Consider the following 20,973-nt stretch of genomic DNA (forward strand, 5'->3'; position numbering starts at 1 on the left):
TTAAAACACATAGGATGTGTCTATGGAAAAATACACGTTTAGAAATGTTGACCAATCGATTGGTTGAAAGAACAGACGACTCTCGACAGCCTTAATCAACACTCAGATATAACACAACACTTTTTACCTTAACACCAAGATTCTAACACTTGTACATTTGCTGTGTAGGCTACTTTAGGCTATCTGATAGGCTTATCAAGGGCTATACCATGGCAAAGCAAACCATGGCAAAGTTGAATTACAATCATAAACTGAGATTTTAATGAAATGATACAGTGCCTTGCAAAAGTATTCATCCCCCCTTGGCGTTTTTCCTATTTTGTTGCATTACAACCTGTAATTTAAATTTATTTTTATTTGGATTTCATGTAATGGACATACACAAAATAGTCCAAATTGGTGAAGTGGAATGAAAAAAATAACTTGTTTCAAAGAATTCAAAAAAATAAATAACGGAAAAGTGGTGCGTGCATATGTATTTACCCCCTTTGCTATGAAGCCCCTAAATAAGATCTGGTGCAACCAATTACCTTCAGAAGTCACATAATTAGTTAAATAAAGTCCACCTGTGTGCAATCTAAGTGTCACATGATCTGTCACATGATCTCAGTATATATACACCTGTTCTGAAAGGCCCCAGAGTCTGCAACACCACTAAGCAAGGGGCACCACCAAGCAAGCGGCACCATTAAGACCAAGGAGCTCTCCGGTCAGGGACAAAGTTGTGGAGAAGTACAGATGAGGGTTGGGTTATAAAAAAATATCAGAAACTTTGAACATCCCACAGAGCACCATTAAATCCATTACTAAAAAATTGAAAGAATATGGCACCACAACAAACCTGCCAAGAGAGGGCCGTCCACCAAAACTCACAGACCAGGCAAGGAGGGCATTAATCAGAGAAGCAACAAAGAGACCAAAGATAACCCTGAAGGAGCTGCAAAGCTCCACAGCGGAGATTGGAGAATCTGTCCATAGGACCACTTTAAGCCGTACACTCCACAGCGCTGGGCTTTATGGAAGAGTGGCCAGAAAAAAGCCATTGCTTAAAGAAAAAAATAAGCAAACACGTTTGGTGTTCACCAAAAGGCATGTGGGAGACTCCCCAAACATATGGAAGAAGGTACTCAGGTCAGATGAGACTAAAATTAAACTTTTTGGCCATCAAGGAAAATGCTACAGTTGATGTCGGAAGTTTACATACACCTTAGCCAAATACATTTAAACTCAGTTTTTCACAATTCCTGACATTAATCCTAGTAAAAATTCCCAGTCTTAGGTCAGTTAGGATCACCACTTTATTTTAAGAATGTGAAATGTCAGAATAATAGTAGAGAGAAATTATTTATTTCAGCTTTTATTTATTTCATCACATTCCCAGTGGGTCAGAAGTTTACATACACTAAATTAGTATTTGGTAGCATTACCTTTAAATTGTTTAACTTGGGTCAAACGTTTCGGGTAGCCTTCCACAAGCTTCCCACAATAAGTTGGGTTAATTTTGGCCCATTCCTCCTGACAGAGCTGGTGTAACTGAGTCAGGTTTGTAGGCCTCCTTGCTCACACACACTTTTTCAGTTCTGCCCACACATTTTCTATAGGATTGAGGTCAGGGCTTTGTGATGGCCACTCCAATACCTTGACTTTGTTGTCCTTATGCCATTTTGCCACAACTTTGGAAATATGCTTGGGGTCATTGTCCATTTGGAAGACCCATTTGCGACCAAGCTTTAACTTCCTGACTGATGTCTTGAGATGTTGCTTCAATATATCCACATAATTTTCCTTCCTCATGATGCCATCTATTTTGTGAAGTGCACCAGTTCTTCCTGCAGCAAAGCAACCCCACAGCATGATATTGCCACCCCCGTGCTTCACGGTTGGGATGGTATTCTTCGGCTTGCAAGTTCCCCCCTTTTTCCTCCAAACATAACGATGGTCATTATGGCCAAACAGTTATATTTTTGTTTCATCAGACCAGAGTACATTTCTCCAAAAAGTACGATCTTTGTCCCCATGTGCAGTTGCAAACCGTAGTCTGGTTTTTTTATGGCGGTTTTGGAGCAGTGGCTTCTTCCATGCTGAGCGGCCTTTCAGGTTATGTCGATATAGGACTAATTTTACTGTGGATATAGATACTTGTGTACCTGTTTCCTCCAGCATCTTCACAAGGTCCTTTGCTGTTGTTCTGGGATTGATTTGCACTTTTCGCACCAAAGTACATTCATCTCTAGGAGACAGAACGCGACTCCTTCCTGAGCGGTATGACGGCTGCGTGGTCCAATGGTGTTTATACTTGCATACTATTGTTTGTACAGATGATTGTGGTACCTTCAGGCGTTTGGAAATTGCTCCCAAGGATGAACCAGACTTCTGGAGGTCTACAATTTTTTGGCTGATTTCTTTTGATTTTCCCATGATGTCAAGCAAAGAGGCACTGAGTTTGAAGGTAGGCCTTGAAGTACATTCACAGGTACACTTCCAATTGACTCAAATGATGTCAGTTAGCCTATCAGAAGCTTCTAAAGCCATGACATCATTTTCTGGAATTTTCCAAGCTGTTTAAAGGCACAGTCAACTTAGTGTGTGTAAACTTCTGACCCACTGGAATTGTGGTACAGTGAATTATAGGTGAAATTATCTGTCCGTAAACAATTGTTGGAAAAATTACTTGTGTCATGCACAAAGTAGATGTCCTAACCGACTTACCAAAACTTCTTGTTAGCAAGAAATTTGTGGAGTGGTTGAAAAACGAGTTTTAACGAGTCCAACCTAAGTGTATGTGAACTTACGACTTCAACTGTATATCTGGCACAATCCTAACACCTCTCATTACCCTGAGAACACAATCCCCACAGTGAAGCATGGTGGTGGCAGCATCATGCTGTGGGGATGTTTTTCATCGGCAGGGACTGGGAAACTGGTCAGAATTGAAGGAATGATGGATGGCGCTAAATACAGGGACATTTTTGAAGGAAACCTGTTTCAGTCTTCCAGAGATTTGAGACTGGGACGGAGGTTCACCTTCCAGCAGGACAATGACCCTAAGCATACTGCTAAAGCAACACTCGAGTAGTTTAAGGGGAAACATTTAAATGTCTTGGAATGGCCTAGTCAAAGCCCAGACCTCAATCCAAATGAGAATCTGTGGTATGACTTAAAGATTACTGTACACCAGCGGAACCCATCCAACTTGAAGGAGCTGGAGCAGTGACTAGATGTCAAGATCAAGCTTCTTGGTTACAGCAGAGACATTCAATACCCTCCTGGATCACGATCCCTGCTGCCTAAATTGTTTTGTGCATTTTTTTGTTTTTATAGCGCCCCTTGTGTGCACTTCCGGTAATACCATACACCCCGGTATGGTACAGAAACGGTATGACGGTAAGACAATCTGGATACTGCCAAAAAAATCTAAATACATTTAAGTTCGTGAAAGTGTTTCTTGCACAGAGATTTTGAGATCCTCTGTCCAACTGTCATAATAAAAATTCTCCTGTCGGATTTATCAATAATTATGCACATGCGCAAAGGGATTTATGTACAATCCTAGCAGTCAAACGAGTTAAATCGACATCCTTTGATGTAAAAAGATCTGTCGAGTTTAATAAGGCCGAATCATAATTTCTCTTTCGACGTATGCAAATTCCTTTATTATGTCACATTAACTCACAATAATTATTATTTTGATGGAAACCGAATTTTGCTTCTTACGTCGCTACAAGTTATGTCGACATTCCTTCTTAATTTGCTCGATAACGTTATGGAAAAAAAGTTCGACTTCTGTGACACTTCAGGGGAGGAGCAGTGATTACGGACATTAACAGACAGTAATAGACTAGTTTTGTGTGGCACCCTTAGGAAACTATAGTGGAACACAACTCTCTGAAATACGTGTTAGTATCCTCACTTGACATGACAGAGAGGGGGAAACAATACATTTAATATAGCATAATACACACACCCAGTATGTTCTCAGAACTTCATGCGCCAAGTGTAGCTTTGAATATTTCAGTGTGGTAATGTTCTTCACTCGGAGTCTGCTTCCCATACTTTTAGCTTCTCATACCCACATTCTCAGATTAGTCCAATTTCCAAGCTGTCAGTGATATGAAACTAAATGCTAGATCTCATTATAATCAGCCTTTGTTCCTGACTAATCCCTCTACTGATGCATTACTGTAATTACAGATTATCATGTTGTCCCATACAATGTCAATCCATTGATAAATATAAAACAACAATAACAGCAATTCATTTGTTCTACAGGACAACTAACCATTATGTAGTCGTCTTCAAATTCAAGCACTGCAAGTCACCACACCAACAAGTCACCAAGTCATCCTTGAAGGACTCATGTTAAGTAAATTATTGGTGAAGTAGGCTTGAGTCTTATGAAATGCCTGGATAACCAGCCTCTCATTAGTGTACTCATAGACACTTTACTTGACGTAGTGGGTGGGAGACTCTTCTCCACTCTCTCATCCAGATGGACTCAGCCTGAAAAAGCACAGAAGTGGCTTAAGAAAGTGGTTCTACCATTGCCTTCTATAGGACTGCTGGCCAGGCACTGCCAGCTTGACTGGGAGGACCCACTCACACCGTACTTCGGGGGAAATGGGAAATGGGCGTTTCCATAGTTTAATATGGTGCCTGCCAGGCAGTCAGTCGCCTGTGACTTAAGCCAAGCTTTTAGTCCCCATAAACAATTGGCAGACAGATGATGCCACACACCATAATTACCTAGCCAAACAACCTGTCATTAGTTTTCACTCTATTTTTGGATTACCATATAATCAGCCATATAGAAATACAGGGGCTTAGACGACTGATAATACCTCCAAAGCTACAAATTAGTGTCAGTTATGAGTAAGGAGACAGAGGGGGGGAGCTGATAATGTATTGTCTGCTGCTGGGAGCCATAACAATATGCTGAAACAGCTCATCGGAAGCCCGGGGGCGAAAACAGTCAATTTTTGTCTGAAATTAAATGCTGTACGTTAACTAGGCTTCATTAAGTTCTCTGATATTGTCGCTTTTTTTTTTTTTACCTACACATGGTTTAACAGGCATAGCTTTGTTGAAAAGGAAATAATTTTGGAACATTTGAATATGGGCATATAAAAAGTATTTAAGCAAATAAGTTCTATGCTGAGTTGGAAGTACACTCTTAGAAAAAAGGGTTATTCGGCTGTCCCCATAGGATAACCCTTTTTGGTTTCAGGTACAGTACGTGGAACCCAAAAGGGTTCTACCTGGAACCAAAAGGCTTCTACTTCGAACCAAAAATAGTTATTCAAAGGGTTCTCCTATGGGGACAGCCGAAGAACATTTACATTTACGTCATTTAGCAGACGCTCTTATCCAGAGCGACTTACAAATTGGTTCTAGATAGCACCTTTTTTCAAAGAGTGTACTGTATGTCAGAAGGTTTGCAATCCACTGCATTTAAAAGTGTAATCTGGACATGTACATATTGCTATATGCTATTAGAATGGTTTAATTTCAGTCTATTTCTGAGTTTAAGTATGTTTTCTAATGTTAATTTGCTACAGCTCAAAACACTTTGATTGATGTCTAGAACCCACCATGTTAACATATAAAGTTCAGCCCAGAAACCACTTCTGGTAGCTGCAGGACTCTGCTTAATTACTGTCCCTGGGTGAAAGGGTTTATTGAAACCTGAGGTACATACCTGCCCTTCTATCTTTGCTTAGAGGAGAGGATCTGAGGTACCTACATTTGAGAGATGATTTAAGCACTAAATTACAAGTTCTTCGCTATGTGGATGAGCATCAGTCAGTGATGGAACCGAATCCTACATGTACTTTCTTATTTTTTCGTTGGCAGTGTGAATACATGCCTGAGGCCCGAACAAATATCTTTAGCTTTACCCCTCTCTAACATCACCGCTACAGTTTTATCTAATCATGGTCTTTTGAGTTTCTGAGGCATGCTATGCAGGGACGCACAAAAGGCCATTTAGTTTGAGTTCACATTCTTCATCAAATGTTTGAAAGTAAAACCTTCATACCGAGGCACATAATAAGAACCAGTTGAGTTACAGGAAATGGGAGAGGGGAAAACATGAGAGTAGGAGAAATGTAGCGTCTAGACACCCCCTGTGTTTGTAAACACCTATCTGAGTGTAACTCACACACATGAGTCATGGGTCATGTTTAAGATTAAGGACCTTCTGGCCTTAGTTAATTAGCTTCCTATCATGTGAAAGGAATCTAAAATAAATGTCAAGACTGATATGTAAGATTTAAACAGGATACAATGAAAACATGTATAAAGTATCTTTAGATTGATTGCAACATTCTAGTGTCTCTTTTCCTAACACCCGGCATTGAGCATCTAGGCCTATTTAATTTACAGCCTAATATGTACAGTAGGGGCGGCAGTTTGCAATGATTTATTCATTCATTTGAATATGTTAATGTATTCTTATAGAAGAACAATCTTTCTGCTAAAATATTTGCCACTCAGTTTTCTCTGTGTTCTTCATTTCCCTTGCTCTCATCCAGACTGATCACAAATGGGGCTGACAACCACAGCAAATGGTCTGTGTTGTGACTGTCTGTGCATATCTGGTTTTAATAGATGAAGCAATTGAGTAGCTCCTATTGTAGCCGTGTTGAAAAAAGAAAGGGGCACGGGAGCATGGAAGTCACACTGCATTGAAAGGTTCATTGAATGTCCTATAAATCCCAGGGGGAAATCATATCACTCTTTTATAAGATGTCCGATTTAGCGCTGAAGTTCCATTTGAAATAGGACATTCATTTTGCCAAAGGACAGCTCCACAATACTGTCTGATAGTCCATATCGGAAAAGAAGCAGCCCATGGCATCCCTCTGTCAAGTAAATGTTTTCCAGATTGAAAACTTAATCAGATGGAAATCTGTCCAATCTAGTGGTCCTGTGTGTTGGGTATTTGGGCATCTGTCTTTCATGTGTTCTAGGGCTTGAGATGGAAGGAAAGAAAAAACAACTATTACATAACCCATTTCCCGTCACGACTCGAGCAAGCAAACAAAGCAAAGCATGCCTACTTCCTGGTGGCAGCTTAGTACTTCCTGTGTCCTAATCATCCCTGGAGACTTGAGTTAACAGCTTGAGTTGAGCATTTGTCTGCTGTTCAGAATAGCCTTGTGGTGTTTGTTTTGATTATAGTAATTACTTGCACAGTTTGGCTCTGTCTGATTTGGTCATGTTTCTAGCCTAACATTTTTCCTAAAGTTGCTTTGAGCACCACACCTTCTTTTTAACGATATATAGACTGTCCATAGTTCTGATTAAGTGTTGGGAAAACATGAGAAATATATCACCTGACATCCCATCTCAGGAAACAGATGTCCTGCGGTTCAACAGAGCCCTTCTTCCTCTCTCCCTCCTCCCTCCATCCATCCCTCCCTCCCTCCCTCTCTCCTTCCATCAGTTCCTCTCTCCCTCCTCCCCCTTTCCTTCCATCAGTTCCTCTCTCCCTCCTCCCTCCCTCCATCCATCTCTCTCCTCCCTCCCTCTCTCCTTCCATCAGTTCCTCTCTCCTTCCTGCCTTCTCTTTTTCACATGCACTTCATGATAATGCAGAAACAAATAGTCAACGACGGCTCTTTTTTTCTGCTGGGCTATCACTTTCCTCCAGAGCTGTCCAGTCGGGATGACTTTGTCATGCTCTCCTGCCTCTCTCATTTCCATATCATGTACAGAAACGGGCCCGGGAGATGCTTCGAGGCCAATAGGAGATCAGCATCTGTACATCTGTGCCGTGTGCCTTCCTAACAACCCTCTCCTCTACACTCCGCAGTCCAACAAGGACACGCAAACCTGGGAACAAATATGTTGAGCTTCACTTGCCTGACTTAGGATGGCATGCAAGTGTTGTATAATTGTGACCAAAGTGATCAAGAGGATGTATGCTTGGAATACCTCAGGGCCTCACAGGGCCAGTAGAAATGGCACGTTTGTGAATTGTAGTAGTTGGGTCTGTGCTCAGATGAGGAGTAGAGTTGTCGTATTATTCTGACATCTGATTAGGATGAGGGAAAGGGCTGGAACATTGCAGTAACAAGCAGCTATGTCCCATGTTACCATACAGACAGACACCTGTCTTCCTTTGGCCTTCCTATCAGTGGCGGTCGGTGCCGTTTAAGATCATGAGGACAATTATTTGTTTATGACCATGGCCTTATTTCTATTACAGCGTATTGGATGACTGTCATTCATATTCCATTCACCCAGCTCAATGTAATATCAATAGGTTTAGGCTACTACATGATACAAAAATGTTCCCTATACCCATCATGAGGTTGCTACAACCTAGCCTATGAATGAAAGTTTACAATGTAGGTGCACAGGTCGAAATATTTTTTTATTATCAAGGTGACAGACAGTGACACATTCAATACCGCCTTGCACACTCTTGGCCTGCATCTAGCTGATCTAGGGTGTAATCATTAGTCCAACAGTTGCAAACAAGAGTTTCTATTGGACAAATTCAGGTATGTTTAACCCCGTTCCGTTTGTTTCCGTTTAAGAAATGTTTTTCAACAGAATCGGCGGAATGAATACACCTCTGATCACACGCAAACACAGTTCACTTTCATAGCAGCCACATACAAACAGCATGATCACTTTGCTCGTTGTAATTCCTTCTTACATCTATGCGCTCTCTTCCTCTCTCGCCTTTTCCCTTTGATTGTGGACTTCAGTGCACAACACATCAGCTGTCTGTGACCAGACGAAAAAACCTTTCCAAGCCAAACCTTCATATCATAACCGCTAACCGCTACACACAGCCTACATTATTGTCACCATATTAGCTAACGTCATAGTCAACATAGCTAATAGAACTTACGCATTAGTAAACCCACTACAATCATGCAGTACAGTGTGTACAGTCAGCAAGCAGTTTAGCAGTTACACCGGCGGGCCCCGGTGGCAATAAATTAATAAAACCAAAAGCTTACCTTGACTTGAAAGAGTTCCAATGTTGGATAGCCATAGCCAGCTAGCTATCATAGCATCACTCTCAATTTGAGCTGGGTATTTAAGTAGGATAAACTAGCTAGCTGCATTCGCTAGCTAAGTAAGTGAAAGTGAAAATAATACTACGAAATATAGCTAGCTCTCTCTCTCTCTTTCTCTCTCTCTCTCACTTTTTCATTTTTGAAGAAATGTATTTGTTCAAAACTGTTCAACTATTGTCTTTCTCTCTCTTTGAGTCAACTACTCACCACATTTTGTGCACTGCAGTGCTAACTAGCTGTAGCTTATGCTTTCAGTACTAGATGAATTCTCTCATCCTTTGATTGGGTGGATAACATGTCAGTTCATGCTGCAAGAGCTCTGATAGCTTGGAGGACATCCTCCGGAAGTTGTCATAATTACTGTGTAAGTCTATAGAAGAGGGTGAGAACCATGAGCCTCCTAGGTTTTGTATTGAAGTCAATGTACCCAGAGGATGACGGAAACTAGCTGTCTTCCGGCTACACCATGGTGCTACCCTACAGAGTGCTGTTGAGGCTACTGTAGACCTTCATTGCAAAACAGTGTGTTTTAATCAATTATTTGAGGATGTGAATATATTTAGTAAAGTAAAACTTTTTTAAATGTTTCATCATTTTTGTTTGCATGAAATTCACTGAGGTGGATGGTCCTCCCCCTTCCTCCTCTGAGGAGCCTCCACTGCCTGCTATCAATTCTGTATGGAGAGGTACCTTCATTTTCTTCTCTCTGCTTTGTGTAGTACAGCTGTGGACTGGACAGTGTTTCCATCCTGGACATCTGTCTCGAAGACAAACAGACCACCACAAAGTGAGAAGGGTTCACACACCTGGGAAGAATAGTCTGTGTGCGTCGGAAGAATGCCATGGTCTTTGTCTGCACTCCGCAGTGGGAGAACAAGCAACATATTGGACCTGGTAGGGGGCATAGGACAGGAAGAAAAACACAAACCAGGAATTGTGCTGATTGCGCATGATGCACATATGATCCCATTCTCTCTTTATGCAATATAGATTCAAAAGCTATATTTTCTGTTATTCTTACCTTAGCCCTCGAAAAATAACTGCAGTAACACATACTACTTGCACACAGACACTGATACCATACCAGCCACTGCTCATGAAGGCAGGGAGCTATTCATCATGGCCTAAAAAGGTTTTGCAGTCACACCTCCACCTTCGGTATAAAATCTGTCATGCCGCATGTTCTTTCCTAAATCTTATCTGAGGGGCAGGCCTGGAATGAGGCGGTTCCCTGGGTTTTGTGATGCTCGCTCTTCTCTGATTGGGAGAGTAAATCAGTCAGTGTTGTTGGGTTTCTGGGGTGTGATTGGTTGCATAGTGCCGTACATGCTGCACCGAGGCAGGCTGGATGGAGAGCTAGCTACAGTAGCCTTTCAATGTGGAGGAGAGGTTAGAGATGTTGATTTAGAGCACTGCCCCTGGAAGTGAAGATGATGTGGGGATGTGGGTTTGCTGTGTGTTTGGATGGTGCATGCATGCATGTGTGCGTGTGCTTTTCTCCATATGTTTGTGTTGGTGGGGTTAGAAGTTGTGTCTGTTTTCCCCCTCCACTGCCACCTCCCTTTCTCTGCTTAAGTGTAATCTGCTAATCCTGCCTTGAGTGCTGACGTCATGGCAGCATTAAAGCTGGAATTGTGCTCTTTTTGTTATATCATCGATTTGCATGTCTTCCAGTCAGCTTTTCTCTGCCTTTCATCATGATTTTTATGCCTCTTGTTCACTGAAACACTTTTATCGCAAGTGAGGGCTGACAGACTGAAGGCATTATCAGGGCCAGGGTCACACAGAGTGGCAACACAGTAGGGGTCTCGTAAATAAGATGAACATACATTCCAACGATTCTGGAATGGAAGAATTCCACAGTCTCTGTATGAGAGGAAATTCCCAATGTCTCTGGCTACATACTTCAGAAAAAGAACTGAAGGCCTTGGGGTATTTCACACACACAGTACCATTTCAAGTTTTCCTGTCGCTGATGTTAAGAATGTTTGGTGCAAAGATAGAATGTTCTGGCATACTTTTTGTCAGACTGACGGGCCAAGGATATTACATATGGTTCACCTGGCATTCGACCCCAACTCACAGCTCTTTGAGTCTAGGTGAAACTGAAACTCACATATTTGGCCTCATCCAGGTGTTGAGGCATCCTTTGTGTTTCTGTGAAGCTGCTGCAGTGCAGATGGTCTGGTGTCTTGTCCGGTTATGAAACCTGGAGGAGAGGTTCAGTCAGGACTTTTTAAGATCTGGGGATTTGAATGTGTGCGTGTGGCTGACAGCCTTCTTATGGCTGTCATATGGAGCGTTACCAGCAACCTCTTATCTCTCATCCCTCTCTTTGGGATGTTTTGATCTCAATGTGAGTATTTCCAACCCCCAGCCTCTGGCCCAAATCTTGCTGAAATGACGGCCTACTCAAGGGAAGTCTGTACTAACAAAACGAAACATAAAACTTTTTGGGCCACTTAAATCGTTGTATTTGACTAAATCATTGTATTTGACACATTGCCTTTTTACATCTAGAAATGATTGCATGTCAAATCAAATCAAATTTTATTTGTCACATGCGCCGAATACAACCGTGAAATGCTTACTTACAAGCCCTTAACCGACAATGCAATGTTAAGAAAATAGAGTTGAGAAAAGTTTACTAAATAAATGAAAGTATAAAAAGTAACACAATAAAATAACAATAACGAGGCTATATACAGGGGGTACTGGTACCGAGTCAATGTGCGGGGGCACAGGTTAGTCAAGGTAATTGAGGCAATATGTACATGTAGGTAGGGGTAAAGTGACTATGCATAGATAATAAACAACGAGTAGCAGCAGTGTAAAAAAAATAAAAAATAATAATAATTTATATGCTTGATGTTGGTAATTGTTAATCAAGGAACATCTATTAGTTTTATAGTTCAACCTCACAGCTCTTGTACTTGTTGTATCTCAGTCAGCAGTGTCACAACATTGTCTTCAAACCGCCTCAGTGCTTTTACTACTGCTTCAAGCAACCAACTTATACAGTTGGAAGTCGGAGGTTTACATACACCTTAGCCAAATACATTTAAACTCAGTTTTTCACAATTCCTGACATTTAATCCTAGTAACAATTCCCTGTCTTAGGTCAGTTACGATCACCACTTTATTTTAAGAATGTGAAATGTCAGAATAATAGTAGAGAGAATGATTTATTTCAGCTTTTATTTATTTCATCACATTCCGAGTGGGTCAGAAGTTTACATACACTCAAATAGTATTTGGTAGCATTGCCTTTTAAATTGTTTAACTTGGGTCAAACGTTTCGGGAAGCCTTCCACAAGCTTCCCACAATAAGTTGGGTGAATTTTGGCCCATTCCTCCCGACAGAGCTGGTGTAACTGAGTCAGGTTTGTAGGCCTCCTTGCTCGCACACGCTTTTTCAGTTCTGCCCACAACTTTTCTATAGGATTGAGGTCAGGGCTTTGTGATGGCCACTCCAATACCTTGACTTTGTTGTCCTTAAGCCATTTTGCCACAACTTTGGAAATATGCTTGGGGTCATTGTCCATTTGGAAGACCCATTTGCGACCAAGCTTTAACTTCCTGACTGATGTCTTGAGATGTTGCTTCAATATATCCACATAATTTTCCTTCCTCATGATGCCATCAATTTTGTGAAGTGCACCAGTCCCTCCTGCAGCAAAGCAACCCCACAGCATGATGCTGCCACCCACGTGCTTCACGGTTGGGATGGTGTTCTTCGGCTTGCAAGAGTCCCCCTTTTTCCTCCAAACATAACGATGGTCATTGTTTCATCAGACCAGAGGACATTTCTCCAAAAAGTACGATCTTTGTCCCCTTGTGCAGTTGCAAACCGTAGTCTGGCTTTTTTATGGCGGCTTTGGAGCAGTGGCTTCTTCCTTGCTGAGCGGCCTTTCAGGTTATGTCGATGTGGGACTCGTTTTACTGTGGATAAAGATAATTTTGTACCTGTTTCCTCCAGCATCTTCACAAGGTCCTTTCCTGTTGTTCTGGGATTGATTTGCACTTTTCGCACCAAAGTACGTTCATCTCTAGGAGACAGAACGCGTCTCCTTCCTGAGCGGTATGACGGCTGCGTGGTCCCATGGTGTTTATACTTGCGTACTATTGTTTGTACAGATGAAAGTGGTACCTTCAGGCGTTTGGAAATTGCTCCCAAGGATGAACCAGACTTGTGGAGGTCTACAATTTCTTTTCTGAGGTCTTGGCTGATTTCTTTTGATTTTCCCATGATGTCAAGCAAAGAGGCACTGAGTTTGAAGGTAGGCCTTGAAATACATCCACAGGTACACCTCCAGTTGACTCAAATGATGTCAATTAGCCTATCAGAAGCTTCTAAAGCCATGACATCATTTTCTGGAATTTTCCAAGCTGTTTAAAGGCACAGTCAACTTCTGACCCACAGTCAAACTTCTGACCCACTGGAATTGTGATACAGTGAATTATAAGTGAAATAATCTGTCTGTAAACAATTGTTGGAAAAATTACTTGTGTCATGCACAAAGTAGATGTCCTAACCGACTTGTCAAAACTATAGTTTGTTAACAAGAAATGTGTGGAGTGGTTGAAAAACGAGTTTTAATGACTCCAACCTAAGTGTATGTAAACTTCCGACTTCAACTGTACCAGCTGTAACAAGCTAAATTCCTTTCAAATTTAGTGACCATGATAGTGTTTTATCACGCACTTGGACAGATTGTATATTCACGCCTGAGGAAGCATGCACCGGTAAGAAATGTTATTGGTTCACACTGTGCTGGAGTAGTCCTAGAGGAGTCTCTTGCCTTGCAGAAACTGTTAGAGTAGGTCACTGGAGGTCAGCTATATTGACCTTTGGAGGCCTGTCAAAATCATTGCTGTTGATTGCTATTAACCTGCTCCACTGGGTACTAGTGCTGTAACGCCTGGCCCTGCTGGAGGCCAACAGATGCTCCAGGCTTGTTGCTCGCTGAGGCATTACTCATGCCTGACCACACTCACTATTTCTCCCCTAATATTGTTTAAATTAATTGAAGCAATGTTTTAGTTTGAATACTTATAGCTGGATAGCTGTTTACACCGCTGCTTAAGTGTATTGGTGTACAGTATAGGGTGACAATTGGTTGGATCATGGTTGGTGTTTCAATTGATTGAAGCCATGTTTGACGTACAGATGTACTATTGACGTACATATGTACTATCTTAATTTGACCAGTTTCTCACAGCAGGAAAATAATCCTGCATCAACAAGAAATGTGAATTATTATGTGGATTATAATGAATGGACATTTTTGTAGGGGTTGCTCCATTTTTAGTTAGGATAAGTCAAGTCTGACATTTAAAGTGGAAATTACTGACTTAAGAAGCCTTTTTGTAAATTCTCTGTGACAACAGAGGGATCAAATTAAGATAGCACAGCTGTACTGTACAGTATAGGGTGACAATTTTGTGCAGTAGGTAGTGTCTGAGACGGGGAACAGAGAGATATAAGAAGGAAGGTTAGGGGTGTTAGGTTAACAGAGACTGACAGACCTCTCTATGATTCTGGTCGGTGACGTGTGGCAGCCTGGCAGCAGGACCATGACATGGGCACTGTGGGGTCGGGGTAGACACTAGACAGGTGGGGGTGGGCCCCATCCCTTTGGGGCTGCCCAGGCAGGGTGCCAGATGGGAGATGTTATGCCATGGAGCCTACCGACAGGAAACTGCCAGGGCCGCGTTTGTTCCGCTGACAACCTGCATTTCAGCCCAACCTGGGCAAGCGTACATTCCTCAAAGTGATAGGCTTCAGAGGGGGCCTGGTGCTCTCCCTCACACACATACCCAAGACACACACACATTCTCTCTTTCTCTCTCACCTCTCTGTCTCTCTATTCCACCTTCTCTCCCGTTCTCCCGCGGTCTAGCACGTACCATCTTTCTCTTTCTCCATCTGTCTGTCTCGCTCCCCCCTCAGTCTTTATTCCTTCATCTTCCTGTAACTCCCGGTGAGGCGTGCAGGATTCCTCCCATGCTGAGGGGATTAAGAGCCTGGGAGGGCATCAGGGATCTGATTGGTGAGGACCTGCTCTTGCTCCTATTGGATGGGCTTGGGACACTGCAGCAGTGGTGGGCTCTCAGAGCCAACGGGGGATTGGACAGGACAACAGTGGGTTCCACTGTGGTTGTGTAACTAACCTCAAATCCAGGGAGGGACATCCTTTAGCATCAGGTATGAGTTAACGAGGGAATTCCACTGGTTTTAGAGTTAGATTTCCACAGATCGACAGACCCTGCTCTCTCTAAGGGTTTTGAATCTGTGAAAAGCTTTGACTTTTGGAGCGAAGCACCGGCACTTAGAGAGGGTGGGAAAGTCAAATGCAGGCGACGCTGCGGAGCAAACGTTTGTCACACGCTCCCGTTGCATTTTATATCAGACACGCACTGCAGGGATATCGACCATCTGAGGCAGCAGCAGAGGCGACACAGAGACAATCTGACTGTCAGCTTTGTCTCCCTCAGAGGTTCGATGGACACACTCTACCAACCTTCTAATGTCACGCACATAGCACCTTTGTAGCACCTTTATGTTGTTTACTCAGTAAACAACTCAGACTCCATTTAGAAATCAGGAAATGAGGAGACCTGACCTGAGGAGCGGTTTTATGTTGTTTTGTCTCACTCCTTCTTCTCTCGTTTCCGACAGGTACTGTGGCACCTGGACATCTTTCGCCGGAGCTTCCGGCAGTTGACCACACACAAGTGCATGGAGGACTCGTGTATCTTCTGTGCCTTGAAGGTAAGAGTAGAGCTGTGGGTGGAGAGAGGAGGGGGCCTGGGGGTGGAGGAGAGTTGGTTCATTTATTCATCAATGCTTTCCAGGTAATGCCTTCCAAATAATGCAGATAGAGGATGGTTATTTTGGTATTGGACTGTTGTGTTTATTTTAACAGTAAATCTAGGAGTTTTTTCTGAAGTGACTTTTGTGGATTTAGCTGTGCCCCCAGAGAGATGGATGACCATGCCTTTCAATGTGAATATTTGTATCTCAGCATGTGAATTGTCAGTAACTAAGTACTCTACCCTGGTGTGGACAGGCAGTGGTTGGATGTCTGGCCAGTGGTTATGGATTATGTAAAATAGATTTCTCTCTGATCTGGACAGACCGCTGAATGTAGATCTCTCTATCTCTCTCACACTCCCTCTTTCTCCCCCCTTTCTATCTCACTCTGCTCCCTCCAATCCCCCCACTCTCACCACTCTTTCTTTTATTATTACATTCCATCTAATGCGCAGGCACTGGCACTCTCCATCAAACGTTCAATAACTCAGTTGGAAATTAGTGCTTTCCCCTGTTCCAGCAGACCTTTCTGTCCGTCTGTCTGTTTGTCTCTGTCTGTCTGTCTGTGAGGAGTGTGACAGACTCAATGTTTCTCTCTCTGTTTCACCGTGATGGTCCGTCTCGCTGTCTTAACGTGTCCGTGACGTCTCCTTCTCACTGTGACCAATGACCATCTCTATATGTCTCACCATGACCATGTCTGTCTGTCTGATTGTGGTCTATCTAACTTAGGTCTTACTCTGTACGGGACTCTTTGTCTGGCATTCCAAATCCCTGTCTGATTGTCTGTTTCTTTGTCTGGCTGGCAGAACCAGACTAGCTTTGCCTCTATGCTACTTTCATTACACCACAATGCTTGTCCTGTGGGCCAGCAGTTTATTTTTTCCTGGTTTGAGTCATTGATTCTATCTTAATGAAGAGGTGTCACAAACTCACACACACCAGAGGTGACAGTCGAGGCGGCGTAAATGCCTTTTGAGTGGCTGCAGGATGGCACTTCACACACTCAGCCGTGTGGGATTTTTACCCCCAAATGCAGATTTAATGGGCTCTTGTGAAACTGAGTGGTGTGATCTGCGATGCATTAGGGCTGCAGGGCCATCAGAGGGGTTTGATTGTGGCATGTCTGATTCTTCTCCTTCGCACACGGTCTGTGGCAGGCAGGCAGGCATGGCTTAGAGCAGCTGAATCTGGCCAGCTGGCAGGACTTGGAGAGTGAAAGAGCCCTGTGGGTTCAACGAGGCCATCATTTTAGCTACCGGCTGACTAGGTCTGGTCCTTTTGACTGTGACAGGTTAGCTGATTTCACACTAGTGTCTACTGTACCTCAGTGTGAGTCATAGTCATTGTAGGCGTAAGTGTACTTCTGCTGCTCCCGCTGCACTTTCTCTATTTCACTCTTTCACTCAATCTCCCTCCCTCTGCTCTTTCCTTCTCTTACTCCATCTCTCTCTCCCTCCCATTCTCTCTCCCCCTCTGCTCTCTCCATCTCTGCCTAGGCTCCCTTTCTCTTTCCCTTCCCTCACTCTGGTCTCGCTCTCTCCTCTCTTTCTCTCCCTCTCTCTTGATGTTTCAGCCTTATCAGAATTCACCAGGGCTCATTTGAGGGGTCGATTACAGGGCATTTCTGCCAGGCATTTAATTTGAGCAGAATTATTAGGCTATGATCATTTATCCTCTCGCTGCTGTTCTCTCTCCCTTACCTCGCCCACATCTTCTCCTCTCCTCTCGCCCTCTCTCCTCCTTATGCAAGATAAATTGAGGTGCAGCGGCAGGGCAAACGTGTGTGTGTGTGTGTGCGATCGCGTGCACAACTGCATGCACACGTGTGGGTGTTTGTGTGCCTGCATGTGTCTGTGTCCGCTTTCCCAATAAACTCTCACATTGTTCAGGGTGTTTTTGATTGAGGAAACGAAAGCACATTATAATGGGCCATCTACTCTCAGTAAATCTAGGTTGTGTTATGAGATTAGTCCATTCATAAGGATGTCTTCCACCTGAATGTGTCATGCCCTGGTGAATAACTGAACACTCTGAAGCAGCACAGTGACAGTGAGGAGTACAAAGCTATAATAATTTCCCCTATGGCTGTTAACGCTTATGTTTAACAGTATGGCTGTGATGAAGTGTTAGGGTTAAAGGGATAATCCACCCCCAGAAATAAAAATCATGAAACTCCTGTCAATTTGGTGAAAGCCTATGTTCTATCAGTGGGTAAAATACAATCTTCCCCCATGATTTAACTTCTAAGTGGTCCGCCTGAGAAAATCAGGAAATCATGTAGGAACGCGTCATAGCTATATCATTCTCGTCACTGGAGATAGGGGATTACACACTATCACATTTTAGAACGCTTTTAAAACAATTACCTGCACTCCAGATCGCCAAATCAACCGATAGATGGTATGGCCATACTTGTCTAGAACACATCCATCCGTTTATATCGTCATGACAGATTATAGATTTTGCTTAGAGGTGCTCAATCTGAACAGTGTACTAAATTATTCACCTCCGTTTCTCCTTCAAGTACCATGTCGCAATGCACCGTGTCTGTAGGAAACAGTGATATTACAGAAAGGAGGAGATAGTAATCCCATTGGGCAATGAATGGAGAAATGCCCCACCCAACTGACTGTCAACCAATCGCATTCACATTGTCATGCTGCGTCACGTTGTTGCTAAGCTAATCGTCACGCAATCTGATTCTAATGGAGTTTCCCCATCTCAAAATTATCTCTGTGGGAAAGAAACGTAATGCTGCTCTCGCTCTGGGCAGAGACGCCATTTATATCTTAGTGTTAGAAATGAACTGTAAGTTGAACTTGCTGATAAATTGTTAGTGCAGTTTGTTTAGGCGATTTTACAGCTAGCTAGCTACTTCACATGCTGATATTGACTTTGGTATTATTGTGTGTAGCTATGTTTTCTAGATAGCTAGCTACCTAGCCAGCCAGCCAGTCAGCCAGCCCAGGAAGAGAGAGAACATTGCATTGTGGGTTTTGTAGTAGACTTGAGCTGCAACAGAATTTCCAAAATGATTTTCACAGGTTTCTACCAATCTTGTTCTTAAGACAAAATGAAAAATTTGTTCACAAAAATATTATTTTCACATATTAGTGTTATTTAACACTTTTAACACTGTTAATAATAGGAATTAGTGGTTTGGGGTGGATTATCCCTTTAAGGCAGCTGCATGCTTCCCATCCAAAACAGTTCGGAACAGTTTGTGCATATATTATGATTACATTTTGTGACGTTTTGTTCGTTTTGGTATTCTGCAAGTTTTCTTTCTGGCTGTTCGTGCACAAGCCATTTTTTCTCAAGGCAAGCCGAAGTCGGTAGCCAAAGTCTACGCCCCTTCGTCAGTGATTGGTCAACAGTAGGGATTCTTCAATGAAGTGTTTGTTGTCATTCACAACTCTTTTTCATGCAAATGTTTTCACTTGAGAAATACTGCACCCAACATCTTAGTTAGATGTAAAATTGTCGAGTAAGACCTCTGCAAAACTTTATTTTTAGTTATCTTTATTTTGAGGAAGTGTATACTGGCGACGGCTTCATCAGTGTACCACTTCCGCTTCTCCGACAGTCAGTTCCTCCATAGGACCCACTCTTCCGTAGGTACTGGTCCTCAATTGTCGAACATGTAGCACCCACCTGGGTGATGCCACGACTGCTGAAAAGCCACCACATCTTGGCAGTGGGCAGCAGGTAGCTTAGTGGTTAAGAGCGTTGTGCCAGTAACCAAAAGGTCGCTGGTTCTAATCCCCGAGCCGACTAGGTGAAAAATCTGTCGATGTGCCCTTGAGCAAGGCACTTAACCCTAATTGCTCCTGTAAGTCGCTCTGGATAAGAGCGTCTGCTAAATGACTAAAATGTAAATGTTAAGATGTACAAACAGTACTATTGTTGCTTTTTTCTTGTTTATCAAGCGAATGTCTTTTAAGGGAGTATGCGAGTACATTCGTTTGGTTCAGCTAGGCGCCAGCTGAAACAAAGCATGCTGACTCCTTTAGAAGGTGAACTGTGGGAGATGGTGTTGTCTTCGAGATGCAGGTGTTATTTTCGTCAGCCTACAGCGTTCACTCCCATCATGCCATCACCAAGACATCACAGGTTGCCAATAGAACCTTGCATAATGGGAGATTCCAGTGTTATGGATGTTACATTTGCACGCAAAATCACAACTTTAATGTAATTAAAATCACCGGCCACTAGGAGCGCAGCCTCTGGGTGAACATTTTCTTGTTTGCTTATGGCCCTATACAGCTTGTTGAGTGTGGTCTACGAAACAAAAACTATAGATGAAAACTATTTTGGTAAATAGTATGGTCTACAGCTTATCATTAGTATTTTAACTCAGGCGAGCAGAACCTTAACAGAGAACGTTTGAAGATGATCCGATGTAAGGTGCATGTTTTACAAAAACTTTCCCCAAAAACTTTATGGATGTTACATTGCCTGTCCAAGTCACCCCCTCTATCTAGACAACACTGTAGAACACGCAACCAAATCTCAAGACACTTTGGTCTGTATTGCTTCATTAACATCTCATCTTCATAACTAACACTGGGGGACAGCGGTGAGTGGAAAAACAAGCTCTGTGAGCCCTTTCTAAAGGCCATGAAATATTATTGACTGAAAAGCCTTTTTTGAGACTTGGCATCCTATTCTGTAATGGAGAAAATTCATATAATTTCCTACTTAAACTGGTCAAATAAAGCCTGAATTCTAACCTATAGACCCTAAGGATAGTTATGAAATGAACTTTATTTGTGATGGTCAGGTTGACTTTCCAATGGAATTGACCATATACTAATCAACAATATACACTGCTCAAAAAAAAATAAAGGGAACACTTAAACAACACAATGTAACTCCAAGTCAATCACACTTCTGTGAAATCAAACTGTCCACTTAGGAAGCAACACTGATTGACAATACATTTCACATGCTGTTGTGCAAATGGAATAGACAACAGGTGGAAATTATAGGCAATTAGCAAGACACCCCCAATAAAGAAGTGGTTCTGCAGGTGGTGACCACAGACCACTTCTCAGTTCTTATGCTTCCTGGCTGATGTTTTGGTCACTTTTGAATGCTGGCGGTGCTTTCACTCTA

At 42.6% G+C, this 20,973-nt stretch overlaps 1 protein-coding gene across 6 annotated transcripts in view; it reads left to right on the forward strand.

Moving 5' to 3' along the window:
* Positions 1–20,973, forward strand: part of LOC121553315 (inactive ubiquitin carboxyl-terminal hydrolase 54) — a 115,718-nt gene that overhangs the window by 60,267 nt on the left and 34,478 nt on the right. For all 6 annotated transcript variants that reach the window (XM_041866339.2, XM_045211609.1, XM_045211610.1 and 3 more), the window contains one exon: positions 15,718–15,810. In XM_041866339.2, the coding sequence (XP_041722273.2) occupies positions 15,718–15,810 (93 nt within the window). The remainder of the gene's footprint in view (positions 1–15,717; positions 15,811–20,973) is intronic.

Source organism: Coregonus clupeaformis, chromosome 37 (genome assembly GCF_020615455.1).
Source record: "Coregonus clupeaformis isolate EN_2021a chromosome 37, ASM2061545v1, whole genome shotgun sequence".
In the NCBI taxonomy this organism is placed as follows: domain Eukaryota; kingdom Metazoa; phylum Chordata; class Actinopteri; order Salmoniformes; family Salmonidae; genus Coregonus; species Coregonus clupeaformis.